The 13,862-nt window shown below is 33.1% G+C and overlaps 1 protein-coding gene across 1 annotated transcript; it reads left to right on the forward strand.

Moving 5' to 3' along the window:
* The first annotated feature begins 5,240 nt into the window (after positions 1–5,240).
* On the forward strand, positions 5,241–13,226 carry LOC100796256 (CDPK-related kinase 3). The gene is made up of 11 exons (XM_003528724.5): positions 5,241–6,181; positions 7,821–7,951; positions 8,460–8,501; positions 8,582–8,690; positions 8,821–8,899; positions 9,611–9,907; positions 10,789–10,898; positions 11,428–11,535; positions 11,790–11,852; positions 12,509–12,676; positions 12,802–13,226. The coding sequence occupies exons 1-11, from the start codon at positions 5,651–5,653 to the stop codon at positions 12,940–12,942; spliced, it is 1,779 nt and encodes a 592-aa protein (XP_003528772.1). The 5' UTR covers positions 5,241–5,650; the 3' UTR covers positions 12,943–13,226.
* Positions 13,227–13,862: the final 636 nt, after the last annotated feature.

The following is a 13,862-nucleotide window of genomic DNA, read 5'->3' on the forward strand; positions in this document are numbered from 1 at the left end:
TAAAAAGAGAAAATACAGTAGAAATAAAATTGGATGTTAAGTTGTTTGGAGGAAGAGAAATAGGTAAAAATAAAATAATAAACATGAAAATTACTCTTACACCCTTTTTATAGTAGGTTGAACTTCTTTTAAAACAAACACAACAAAATTATTGAGCGTGTAAAAACATCCCTCTCTCTAACTTGGACCCTTCATAAATCAATAATACCAAACAAGGCCGCTTAAATCTTATGTTGCTCATCTGATGTGTTTCCATACTAACAAAGAAGCTGTAAATTATATGTTTAACCTAAATATTTTTTTGGGTATATCACATTGACCAATAATATGATAAAAATAATATATATATATATATATATATATAGAGAGAGAGAGAGAGAGAGAGAGAGAGAGAGAGAGAGAACTCTCATTCCATGAGCATGTTTTAAGGATTAGATTAACCTGAAATAAAATTTTAAGATAGTATTAGAATTTAGAAGTCTATCTTAATCATTATTGTTGGACCTATTAGACTATCTCAGACATCAGATCATCCCCCAGATTTTCATTCTTGTATACTTCCTTCATATACTCAGTCCTTGGCGTGGCTACGTGTTGGAGATATTAAAATTACTTCCCACACCCATCTTAAAAAGTTTCCAAAAAAAAACTAGAAGAGAATCTGGTTTAGACAAAAATATTTTTGAAACAAGTTATAGAAAATAAAAAGTGGTGTGTGATTAGAGAAAAAACATATTCATGGGCCTAAAGAATTAACGTTGGGCAGCTTATAAAATGGCTTTAGGCTTAGTTTGTCAGTCGAACTCTTGGACAAAAGCATATTCAAACATATTTATCGCGTATTGACCCATATATATATATATCCTCTCTCTACCATTGAATGCCCCAAAACAATGTGGGTGGAGGTGATTCATTATTCATGTTGCTGCTTTATGTTTTATGACAGTCAAAATACCCTTTGTTGCTGATGCGTCTTGTGTGCTGCTTGCGTCATCTAAAGTTGATGCTGGAACCAATGCTCTTGTATATAATTAATATTGTTTTCTATATTTGAAGGAATTGTGGTGTATGTTCATTAGTGTTTTTAGAATAAAAGCATCACAATTCGCAAGAGATCTGCTAAAAATACGCATTAAAAGCCCGTAATGTGCATCGACATATTAGTATATTCGTAAATTTTAATAAATTTGATTCATATGTAATGTAAAATAATTTAGTTATTTAATTATGTTATCATATTGTTAAAACAGTTTTAATTAATTATCATACACTTTTTAGGTTCTAAGCAAAATATTTACATGCATATTGACATAAATAGCTAAAAAGGTACGGTTTAATTGATTGATCTATGTTATATAAATTTTATTATATTTATCTTTGATTTCTACACGAATAAAAGAAAGTATTGTTTAAAAGTAAAACTAAGAATTTAAATATTAATTAAGAAAATCTAAATGGTTAAATATGACAGGTGAATTATTGATAATCCTATCGGAAGAAAAAAAACTTAGGCATTATTATAATTAAGAAGAGTTTTTAATAATTGGTGATTGGAAGTTTATTAGCTAGAGAGTGTGGTTCAGGCAAGTCATTGGCATAGTTATAATCTATAGGGAAATAGTGAAAAGGTTCTGGCGGTTTTAATTGCAGCCACACGTCGTACCAACAACCATCGCAACCGCCATCAATGGGTCCAAGTCCAACTGGGTCGCTACGAAGTCATATAGATTTGACTTTCACCTTATAAATATTTTCAAAAGAAAATAATGTTCCTCCCAAACTCTATATTTTCTTAAATTAAGAAAAAAATTAATACATATCAAATGTTACTATATTTAATTTATTAAACTTTTTTAGAAAAACAAGAGGTAGATGTTGTGCTCATAATAATAGTGAAGCTAAATTACAAGAAGGCAGAAGTACGTGTAGAAAAAGGGTAAAACAAACATTTTTATATCAATTATTCAAAAACCGTTGTGGTATGTATGTAAAGCGGTGATATTTTTTAATATTAAGATGAATATTCTAAAACAGAACTAATATAAAATATTGATGTATTTTATAACTTATAATATTTCTGACAAATCTTTTTTGTACTAATAAACTGAACTGTGACACCTTGACATGAAATTGGTCACGAAGTGAATGAAGAGTTTACAAACTTTGTTCATAATATGCTGTAGAATCCTTGTTTTAAACTGCTATAATAGTTTACAATTTTGATGTAATTGTGAAAACCATAAAACCTTGATCCATGTTGTACTTACATTTTTTTTTTACAAAAACGTTGTACTTACAATTGAGATTACGAATTATAGTTTAAAACACTATATAATATCTATAGGGTGTGTTCTTCATAACCAACCTTTTTTTTACAGTAGCAAAAAAAAGATTTTTAAGTTTTAACATAATTTAATTATAATGCTTTCTTAAAAATCAATGTAGGATGTGAAATTATGATATTTTTATAATATTAACATAATATCTTTTACATCAATTGTCTTAAAATCAATCTAGAAAATGATTTTTGAATTAGGTGTATTAAGAACTGATGTAAGAAATACTTTTTTTTTAAAAAAAATTAATCACCCATCTAAAATGTTTATTTTCTTGCAATTTTTAAAATTCTCAACAAGACTTTTAAATTGATTATTTTTAAAAATGATGTCTTGTTGATGAATTTTCAAAATTTTGGAAAATGCTTTTTAGATTGGTTATACTAAGGAATTAATATTGATTTTAACATTAGTTGTTTTTTTTTATTACTTCTACATCAATTATTAGTACAACCAATATAGAAAATTTGTTAATTTTTTTATGATTTTAGTAGCATGTTCATATCACTCTAAGTTTCAAAACAAGATATTCACAATATTCTTATACAAGTACGACTTCAATCTATTATTATTTGCACAACTTATCTAAGAAGTATTTTCTAGATTGGTTGTAAAGCAATAAACGTAAAAATATTGTTCATTCCATTATAAAAAATGTCACCACATCATATATCGTATCAGTTTGAAAAAAACGACATAAGCTTTTTACTTTAGAAGTGTTTTTCTTTTACCAATTCTAGTTTCTTAAAATGTTACAACCCCTCATTCAAACGCAACCATATTGAATTCGATAACTGCGCCTGCATGTTATTAATTAATATATGGAATGGAATGCTTATACCTAATTAATTAGTTACGAGCTGAGGTCATAGTAAGTTGGCAGATAGCTTCATTTTGCCCTATTTTGTTTTTTTAATAATCACAAAGTTTTGGATAGTGTTCCTTTTTTTGCCTCTCAATTCTCGAGCCTCATGCTGTTAGTTTTTTCATTTTGAAACTTTCTTTCAGCCAATGAGGCAGTTGGTGATAATTGATAAAGAAACCATACCAACTAAATTGTGCAATGGATTATCTGACCCATGTCGTAGAGTTCAAGGATATTCTATTTAAATTGTGACACTTAATATCTAACAGGGATTTGCTAGTATAATTAAACTATAAAATTGAGTGCACAGCATTTTTCCACCTTAATTAAAACGATTTGAGTATATAAAATTGAGTTAATATATATAGATACAGCCATATTTTTTTTCTTAGGAATCAGAGACGTGTAATATCAAGGGATTTACAATAGATACTTTAATATATTAAATACTTTATTAATATTTATTATTTCATACTAAATATTGATACTTTATATTTTTCTATGTTCTCTTTCTCTCTGTGTTAAATAATACTTTATATTTTTTTCAATCTCTTTCCTATTGAATTATTCATATGCTTTCTCTTAATAACTTAAAATTCACGAAGTCTTAATTGCCTTAAGAATTCAAATAATCTAAAATTTGATCCATATTATTATCTCTGTTTCTAAATAACAAATAAATTTTTGTTACCCTTTTTTATGCCATTGAAATCACATGATTGTTCCAAAAAAATTTTGAGACGGCGGTGAAGGATTATTAGTTAGAAATTTAAACTATAAAAATAATCATAGATAGATTATAAATGTCTTCTAAAAAAGATAGATTATAAATGTAACGACTTTTTAATGAAAATAATTGAAGTTGAAAAGGCAAAAAATAAGAGTGATTTAGAAAATCAATATCGATATACAATAGAGACTCTGGCTAACATTTTTCCTATCTCACCCTTTTATTATTTTTTCTCAACACAGTTCCACAAGTCTTCCTTTGGATTTTTTTTTTTCCTTTTAAAAAATAGATCCGCATGCTTTTTCATTTGAAAATTACTAATAACGGCAACAAAAGTTACAAAAGACATTAAATATAAAATTAAAGTAGCTAAAGACAAAACAAAAACTCCTCAGACGAAAATTATCCCACGCATCAGGGAACACAACACCGCTGTTTCCCACACACCCAAATCAACGATTCTGATCACAATTCACACATCGCAATATGTACCCATCTTGATTACGTAAAATTAGTTCGGTCTTTTTGACTTTTAAAACATTTAAAATTATTACAATCTAAAATAATCAAACAAAAAATGTTATCATAAATTGTAATTTACTACTACTAAATTAGATAATAAATATTTGGACAAAAAATGTTCCATATTAACTAGAAATTGATGTTAAAAATGATTTATTATGAATATCGAAGAGTTTAAAAATATAAATGTGACTCAATTTCATAAATAAAAAATTAATTTTATATTCAATTTAAAGATTTAAGTTTACAAGAATTTTTCAAGGTCATGGCGGAAAATCAAAATTTCTAATTACCATTTTTTTTATAAACATCCTTCTTCTTCAATGCATTGAAAATAACTCATAAAAAATACATTAAAAATAAAATCATAAAATTCATGTAGGTGTTAAAGTGTTAAAACAAACAATATCTAAAATACTATAACCTAACAATATAATAAACTTGATGTCAAAACAATATCAGATCTCAAAAGCTTAATCATTTTCAAAACTTTTCGGTTAGTTTTATTCCTAGACTAACCAACCAATCAAGTTGTTCATAATATAATAAGGGTATCTAGATTTTATGTTTCAGATTTGATTTCAAATAGTATTTGGTGTGTGTAAGATTTAAATTTTCAAACATAACAAACTAAATCAAATAAAAAGCTACTCTCATTAGGTTTTATGTCTGATCACAATTTGAGGTCAACAAAACATAAAACACGCATAATAAGCGCAGATACAAAAACGCACTGTGAATCTCTAATTTTGAATGAAATGATATGATGAGTATTTACGTGTAAAACACACACAAATATTTTTATTTATAAATTATAATATTTAAATGTGTTGCAGTATAACGTTGGTGATGTAAGATAGCATAAAGAATGTGATGTAAGATCCTGAAGGCCACGCTGTGAGTAGCACAAAAATTCATGGTGCAGCGCGAAGCAGGTTATAAGAACCCCTGAAGCTTATGCAACAGTGACACTCACGCACACAACACAAACACACACACACAGACACGCTTTTCTCTCTGTGTGTTAACAGACGTTGTCCATGCTTTCTCGGTGTCTGTCTCTGTCGCCCCCTTTCTCTCTCTAAATCCCTTTCTCTCTCTACCTGACTCAAATTCCCTGATTTTATCGTTTTCTCGCCACACCCCAGATTCCGCCGCGTGAGGGTGAGCCCTCCGATGTGCTGACGTCACGTCACCATGGGCCAGTGCTACGGCAAGACCAATCTCGCCCCGGAAAATGACGCCACCGCGGCCACCACCAACACCGAGACCACCGCGGTTGTCGCCGGATCAGGCGACGTCCCGCCCTCTCCGCTGCCGGCCAAGGACACGCCCGCGCGGGCCAGCCCCTGGCCGAGTCCCTTCCCCCACGGCGGCGGTGGCGTGACGCCGTCACCGGCGAGGGGCACGCCGAGGAGGTTTTTCAGGCGGCCGTTCCCGCCGCCGTCTCCGGCGAAGCACATAAGGGCGTCTCTGGCAAAGCGGCTCGGGCACGCGAAGGCGGCGCCGAAGGAGGGGCCGATCCCAGAGGAGGAGGCGGCTGCGGCTGCGGCGGCGGCGGAGCAGACGCTGGATAAGAGCTTTGGGTATGGTAAGAATTTTGGGGCGAAATTCGAAATTGGGAAAGAAGTGGGGCGAGGGCATTTTGGTCATACTTGCTATGCTAAGGGGAAGAAGGGTGAACTCAAAGACCAGCCTGTTGCAATTAAAATCATTTCCAAGGCCAAGGTAGAATTTTCAATCCAATGTCTTTTTATTTTTTTTGAGATATTTGGTTCTATTTATTTTTGTGTGCGTGTTTTTTTTTTTGTCATTATAATTGTCTGGTTTTGTTGGTTGTGGTTATTTTGGACTGTTTTGAATTATGGTGGCATTTGGATTTGGAGGATTCGGGTTTGATCTTTGTTGCTTGATACAGTGCTGCGAGATTCTGTAAGTGGGACTAGGGAATTATAGGGAAGTTGTCTGACACACAGAATTTTCTGAGGGATTGGGGTTCTGAGGTTTGTGGATAGTACTAGGAAATGGTACCCGACAAATGTGTGGTTTCAGGACATTGTCTTGTTGTCTTTGTTTCTAGCTCCATTTCAGAATTTTTAACTTCACTGTCCTGTGGCCAGAATCATTTGTGTTTTCACTGAATGAGCTGTAATTTATTTTTTTTTTATAAAAAAAGTGTGGAATTGGATTTGACATGATATTTGACTTTGTCTTACCTTGTCAGCTGGTTTTAATCAGCTTAGATATCATGGCATTTCTTAACTTGCCTGGCTGAACTGAGCTGAACAGTAGTTTTTTTAGTTCATTTCTTATGTGATAATATATGTAAATGTGATATTTGGAAAATTGGTATCCTAAACTAAGTGGTAAAGACTAAAGAATGGTCTCTTTGTTTGAGTGAACTGGAATTAGTTGTTAGATAATAAACGCTATCACGCGAATGCATGCAGCCTTGCCCTTGTTGCTATTGAATGGAAATTTTGATCATAGGTTGTTTAGGATAATATATGGTTGAAATGGTTATCCATTTTGGTATTGTTAATGCTAGTCATTGAGGATACCTTCTAAGCTAAAATTGTCTTATATGTGTGTGTCATATTACAATACTTTGTTCTCTTGGGTAGCGGCTCATTCATTTTCCGGTGCTTGCGTTTTAGAATCTACATCTGTAACTTCCAGTTGCAGTCATGTTTTATAAATGCATTTTAGAATCTATATGAACAAGTAATGACATATCATGGAGGATTCTCTTTGTTGCAATTTCAGGTAGGGTTAGTCACTTTGTTGGTGGTTGGTCGTAAAATACGTTACCTGTTTTTTCACTATTTATGGGGTGTTTTTTTAATACATATAATGTATGTTTTTTTGATTCATACATTTAACGTATGTTTGGAATTGTGTCACCTATCCACATTAATGCAAAAGCAACACAGTAGCATAAGGTGGATCAATGTCTTTTTCACATATGGATGCAGGTACAAACATGCGAATAGTGTGTGTTTGGAATTGTGTTGGATACATGTGTGTACCAGGAAAATTCACTTTAAAAAATGAAAAAAAACATAGAAGCAAAAAACTCAGCGCACGTGTACAGCAGACGAAATATGAAACCAACCATGCACTGATGTTTTCCTGATGATTCTATTATTGTATATATTGGAATGTGATTATCTGAAGTTTAAGGCAGCTTTGATCACTTAAAAGTTGTTAACTGTATGCTTTCAATTTAACATGATATTTGCAGACTCTACAGTTTCCTTTGACATGGAAATGGCATAAATTAGGAAATTTGTTATCTAAATTTACTGTTCAAAAGATGTTAATAAACACTATACTGTTTCTCATCTTAATAAATTTTATTCATCAGATGACCACTGCAATAGCAATTGAAGATGTTCGCAGAGAGGTGAAGATATTAAAAGCTCTATCTGGCCATAAACATCTCGTCAAATTTCATGATGCTTTTGAGGATGCCAACAATGTGTACATAGTTATGGAGTATGTCTTTTATCACTTTGTTCAATATCATTGCTCTGTTGTTGTTAATCGTTATTCATTATCATCTATAAAATTGTGTTCAATATCATTGTCTTTTATCATTGTGTTTTTTTTATTGTTATGCATTATCATCTATAAAATCGTTATTAGTTATGGAGCATGTCTTTTATCATTGTGTTCAATATCATTGTTGTCAGACTACTATAAAATTGAACTATAGAAAGACATTGTTGTCTATATGCCCATTATTTTGCTATCATCACCGAAATTAATTTTCATTTTCTCAGTAAAAAGTTATCATTTCTTTCATTCATGCCTTTTTCTGTTAGAAGGTTTAATTGAGTTCAACCGCATCTACATGTTAAGTTGCTTTATTTCTATGTTTCTAGGCAGTATATATTCTGTTGGTGGATATTTACTAAGTTGTAATTAAATTGTTGGGGACATGCATCTTAGAATTATAACATCATCATACAGTGACCTATCCTGGATTTTGCTTTCTTACCAGATTGTGTGAAGGTGGGGAGCTTCTTGACAGAATTTTGTCAAGGTTAGCTTTCTATTTGCTTTTTAAAAAATTTCAACTTGGTATAATCTTATTTAATTGAATAATGTTTATTTAAAAATTAGGGGAGGAAAGTATTCTGAGGAGGATGCCAAGGTTATAGTTTTGCAGATCCTAAGCGTAGTTGCATTTTGTCATCTTCAAGGTGTTGTGCACCGTGACTTGAAACCTGAGGTTTGTGCTTTAAATTATCATCCATATAATAATTTGTAATGATAACATCTAGTTCTGTTTTTAATATTACGAGGATTAATTATATAGAATATCAATAATGTTGATTCTTTTTTGGAGTTTGCTTTTACAGAATTTCCTCTACACTTCGAGAAGTGAAGATGCTGACATGAAGTTGATTGATTTTGGTCTTTCTGACTTCATCCGACCAGGTAATAATTAGAGTGATTCTCAATTTTCTTTTTCCTTTTCCTTTCAAAACAGACTATCTTATTTATATATATTTAAAGTATTAAATAGACAGCTGGCTACTAAAAATGCACACTTCATTGGTGCTGCTTACCTTTCATAATGCTCTTAAGTGAAATCTTGCTGCCGTAATCACGGTCACCCCAAGCCTGCCTAGTTGAAGCTTCTTTGGGGGCTGCCTTAATTGCAGCCTCAGGAGTGGTGTGTTTAGTCGCCCATCGAATGGAAATATGGCTTAAATAGAGCTTTATAAAGCTTGGGTTGTTCTCACCTTACAAGCTGGTTTTGCAGGGTTTATTTAGGACCCTAAGTCCAAATTCTAAGACAGTTATAGTGTATCTAACCATGCTATTTTATCTGCTGTCTAGAAAATTTACTAGGGATTTTAAATCTCATCATTTTCAGTGTCATTTGGCTGGGTTCCAATTGTCATCCATCCACAATTCCAATACATTTTAAAACCAACAGTAAAGATTGAAAAAATCTGCTTGGTTTCTGTGAATGCTTCACAAATATTATGTAAAATGAAACTTTGAATTACATGTGGCACTAGGATAGCGCATTTCTGTCTCAATAGTCTGTTCCATGTACTCATAACCCAAGACATTGTTGGGATATTTATGGATATAAGGCCATCCCTCTTAATTTTTCCCTTCATGTGTGTTGATTTACAGATGAGCGACTGAATGACATTGTTGGGAGTGCGTATTATGTTGCACCTGAGGTCCTTCACAGGTCATATAGTCTGGAAGCAGATATATGGAGTATTGGTGTTATTACCTATATCTTATTATGTGGAAGTCGACCTTTCTATGCACGGACAGAATCTGGAATTTTTCGTGCAGTGCTTAGAGCTGATCCTAACTTTGATGATTTACCTTGGCCTACTGCCTCTGCTGAGGCCAAGGACTTTGTGAAACGGCTCCTAAACAAAGACTACCGGAAAAGAATGACAGCTGTCCAAGCTCTAAGTAAGTTTTCATATCAGTTTGACTCTCTAATGTTCCCTTTTTAATCTTCATGAGATTCTTATGTGTTAACCAACTCACCAAAGAGTAATGTCTGGGCACAAGTATCGAAAATTGAACAATTACATCCATCTTGTTGATTGTGTAATTTGACGCCTGACCATCCTGCATCAGCCAGGAAGTTAAAAGAAGTCCTGTGCAGTTAAAAAAAAGCTTCTCATTCTCTTTACAGCATTTCCACCATATAAACAGTGGAGTTTTGTTATTATAGACTGCCAAATGGTAATTCACTTCAAATGTGGGTGCCTTGCCTTTATAACCTTCTGGACTTGGGAAGTATGGGGTGCCTAAGTTCCACATCGAGTAGTATGGGATGCTTAGTGGAGTTTAAGTGCTTGGTTCTCCCCCCCTTAACAGCTATCTTTTAAGGGTGGGTTCCCCAAGTTCTTGGGCGTTTATCAATTGGTATCAAAGCTGGTTGTCTGTGTCTCGAAAATAACTACCTACAAAGGGTTCAGATCGTTGGGGAATTTTGACTTTTAACCAACAAGGAAGTTGAATGAGGGGTTTGTAGAGTATGAGCCGTCTACGATAGGGACTTGAGTATTATGGGTGCCTAAGTCCCACATTGGGTAATAGGGATGTTCAGTGGAGTATTTAAGCGTGCTTGGTTCTCCCCCCTTAACAACTAGCTTTAAAGGGTGGGTTCCTCAAGTGCTTGGGTGCTTATCAGTCCTGAAGTAACATTATAATTTATAATCCCTACCTTTTGACTAGAGGATACTAGCTTTTTCTTATTAGTAATGGATTTAAAAAATGGTACTGACAATGCTTTCGTAAATTGAATTTATGAAACTAATTACTTCGTACTTCTCTAAATGCAGCTCATCCTTGGTTGAGGGATGACAGCCGTCCCATCCCTTTAGATATATTAGTTTTTAAACTAGTGAAGGCTTATCTTCATGCAACACCATTCAAACGTGCAGCAGTGAAGGTATTATTTAATTCGTTTCCTTGAATATGCTTATGCTGAGTTTAACGTTCAGTATCTTCCTTAATCTTGTTAGTCCATAGTACTATCTCATGCACATGTCTGCACTGAATAGATGCATTTTTTTTATGCTTATGGCATTTTTTTTTCTAGTTTTATTATGCAATTCTTCTTCCTTCCCTCCACTGATATCACCTGCATTTTCTTTCATAATGACTTTCCCCCAATGACTGAATAGATTCATCATAATGTTTCAGTGTGTGGTGTGAGCCACATTAATGCTTTAAAAAAAAATGAAAAGGGAAATGTGTGCTGTTAAGGTCTATTATGAACTGTGATGTTGGTAAATCTAATGCTTTTTGGGAAACTCAATATGTGTTTGTATTTATTTGACATAAATAATCATAAATGGACTTTTTAAGAAGCATTGTTTAATGTGGGCTTTGTACCAGTTTTGAAATTGGATTATTGTCCATTGAATATCTTTCTCTGTGTTGGATTTTAACTAATCTTTATGGCTTCTGCTGTCCAGGCCCTTTCAAAAGCCTTGCCAGAGGATCAATTGCCCTACCTTAGTGCACAATTCAGATTGTTGGAACCAAATAGAGACGGGCACATCTCCCTTGACAATTTCAAAATGGTTTTCTACTGCTTCTCTAATAAAATCCTTCAGTATTCATATGGTTTATAAAGTGATTTTTTCTTCGTGTGTGTGTGTGTATGGATGGCATAAGGGGTGTTAGAAACTGTCAATTTCACATGCACAACTTGGTTTTTTGTCTTGTTCATATCTGTGTGGATATGTGTGTTTTTCCTGCTTTGAAGGGTTTTTTTGGTTTCATTACTCCCACCTTGTCGTTTCTTTATGATCCATTAATTTCCATGATTCTGCAGGCTCTTGTACGCAATGCAACTGATGCCATGAGGGAGTCAAGGGTTCTTGAGATCATAAATGCGGTGAGGAATTATTCTTATATGTATTGACAAAATATCGTTGGCTTGTTGGACCTGACACGCCAGTATATTTTCCAGATAATTTCCTGGCTATGCATTTTTCAAAATCTGATTCAAGTGGTAGGAACTTTGCTACATTTCAGGAAATTTTCTGTTGAAAATATACATGGCACATTAGACTGTTGATCTACTGCTGTATTTGCTTCATTGTTTGTAAGTTCCTACATGTACTGTTTTGAAAATTTGACCCTAGTGCTAAGTGCATTGTTAAATCTATGTGCAACTCGTTTTTACATGGGAATTGTTTGTGGACTTAGGTATGTTTCTGCATTAAAATTACTTGTGTATCAAGTACATATATCCCCTAGACTTCTATTTCATAACTTGTTAAGATATGCTGCATTAGCTAGGCACATAGGTAGAATACTCTTTCTTAGACAAACTTCCTCCCTTCGGTGATCTTTTGAGGTTGTGTTAGGCTCAGGTTCAATTCTAATATGGTATCAAAGTCTATCTATTCTTGTTGGGCTACAACCCTCTCCCAATTAATTTTTGGGATCGAGCTACTAGGTCTGGTCCATTTCTAATATAATGAAGTTCATACTATTTCCCCATCTTGACCAAATATCTTATATTTTCTTGCTTGAATGATTGTATAGATGGAGCCACTTGCCTATAGAAAGATGGACTTTGAAGAATTTTGTGCTGCTACAATCAGCACACATCAATTGGAAGCACATGATAGGTGGGAAGATATTGCCTCAACTGCTTTTGAACATTTTGAGAGAGAAGGCAACCGTCTGATATCAGTTGAAGAATTAGCCAGAGTAATTGCTATTTTTTTAAAAAAAAATTCTAATATACATCAATTCTACTATACATAACTTGATATACACTTGTTATTATGCTTATCTATGTTTTTTTAATATTATATTTTTCTTTATGGCTTCAGGAGTTGAATCTTGGGCCTTCAGCTTATTCAGTTCTCAAAGATTGGATAAGAAATACTGATGGAAAGCTTAGTTTACTTGGATATACAAAATTTTTGCATGGTGTGACTCTCCGTAGTTCAAACCCAAGACAACACCGGTAGTCTTGGGCCCTTTGACATATAGTTTGAATATGCGGGAAAAAAAAATAGATTTAGAGATTTTTTGTGGATTTTTTCTTCTATCATTTTTCTTTATGGGGCAAAAAAAGAATATGTATAAATGAATGTGTTAGCAAGTCAATACAGGGAATGTCGAGTCAATTATATGCCAAATCCTTGCTCCTTTGGCCTATTTCGCAAATGATATGTTTGCCATGGGTCTGATCCCATGAATATTCATTAATTTGTGAATGCTTTTAAAGATTACATATAGTCAAAATTATTGATCTTTTGCTGTCATTTTTAGGGAATTAAGTTTATTAATTCTGAAAAAAATAAGTAACATTGAATTTATTTTATTGCGGGCTCAATAAGAATTTGTTTCGATGTCTTGCTTTCAGAAAGGAACGTGCGTTAAGAAAGATGGCTAATGCTTCCTGCACTCCCCAAATTACTTTCTGCACTCATTTCAGGATTTTTTTTTTACCTTTTGGATTAGTTATTCTAGAAGCCAAAAAAGGAAGTGCATTCCAGAAGGCAAAAAGGGAGTGCAGGAAGCAATAGCCTAAGAAGATCCCCAACATTTGTGTCTTTACAAAGTTCAGATTAAGGACCGCAATGCAATTTTCTATAACCTTTAAACTTTTAAATTTTCAAAAATAATAAATTAAATATCAAAGCCTTTACCTGTTATAATCTGTGGATAGTGGTGGAGTAATAAGACGATCCACCTTGCAAATAAACCCTGGTCCCCAAAAGCGAATCTCTTTCACAAACACTTGAGTTTTTAGTCTCACACTAAACTTTTTTTCACTTTTGAAAAGAATTGTCTTTATTTATCTCTTATTTTAAACTTTAAAAATAATACTTACTATTTTTCAGCTATACTTTTATTAATATATATATATATATATATATATATA

This window comes from Glycine max, chromosome 7 (assembly GCF_000004515.6).
Source record: "Glycine max cultivar Williams 82 chromosome 7, Glycine_max_v4.0, whole genome shotgun sequence".
Lineage (NCBI taxonomy): Eukaryota > Viridiplantae > Streptophyta > Magnoliopsida > Fabales > Fabaceae > Glycine > Glycine max.

Excerpts from the sequence above, each read along its gene's own strand:
- LOC100796256 (XM_003528724.5), top strand. The coding sequence starts at position 5,651 with ATGGGCCAGTGCTACGGCAAGACCAATCTCGCCCCGGAAAATGACGCC. Across the intron at positions 11,536-11,789 it reads CCCTTGACAATTTCAAAATG|GCTCTTGTACGCAATGCAAC; the intron begins GTTTTCTACTGC and ends ATGATTCTGCAG. Across the intron at positions 11,853-12,508 it reads TTCTTGAGATCATAAATGCG|ATGGAGCCACTTGCCTATAG; the intron begins GTGAGGAATTAT and ends ATGATTGTATAG.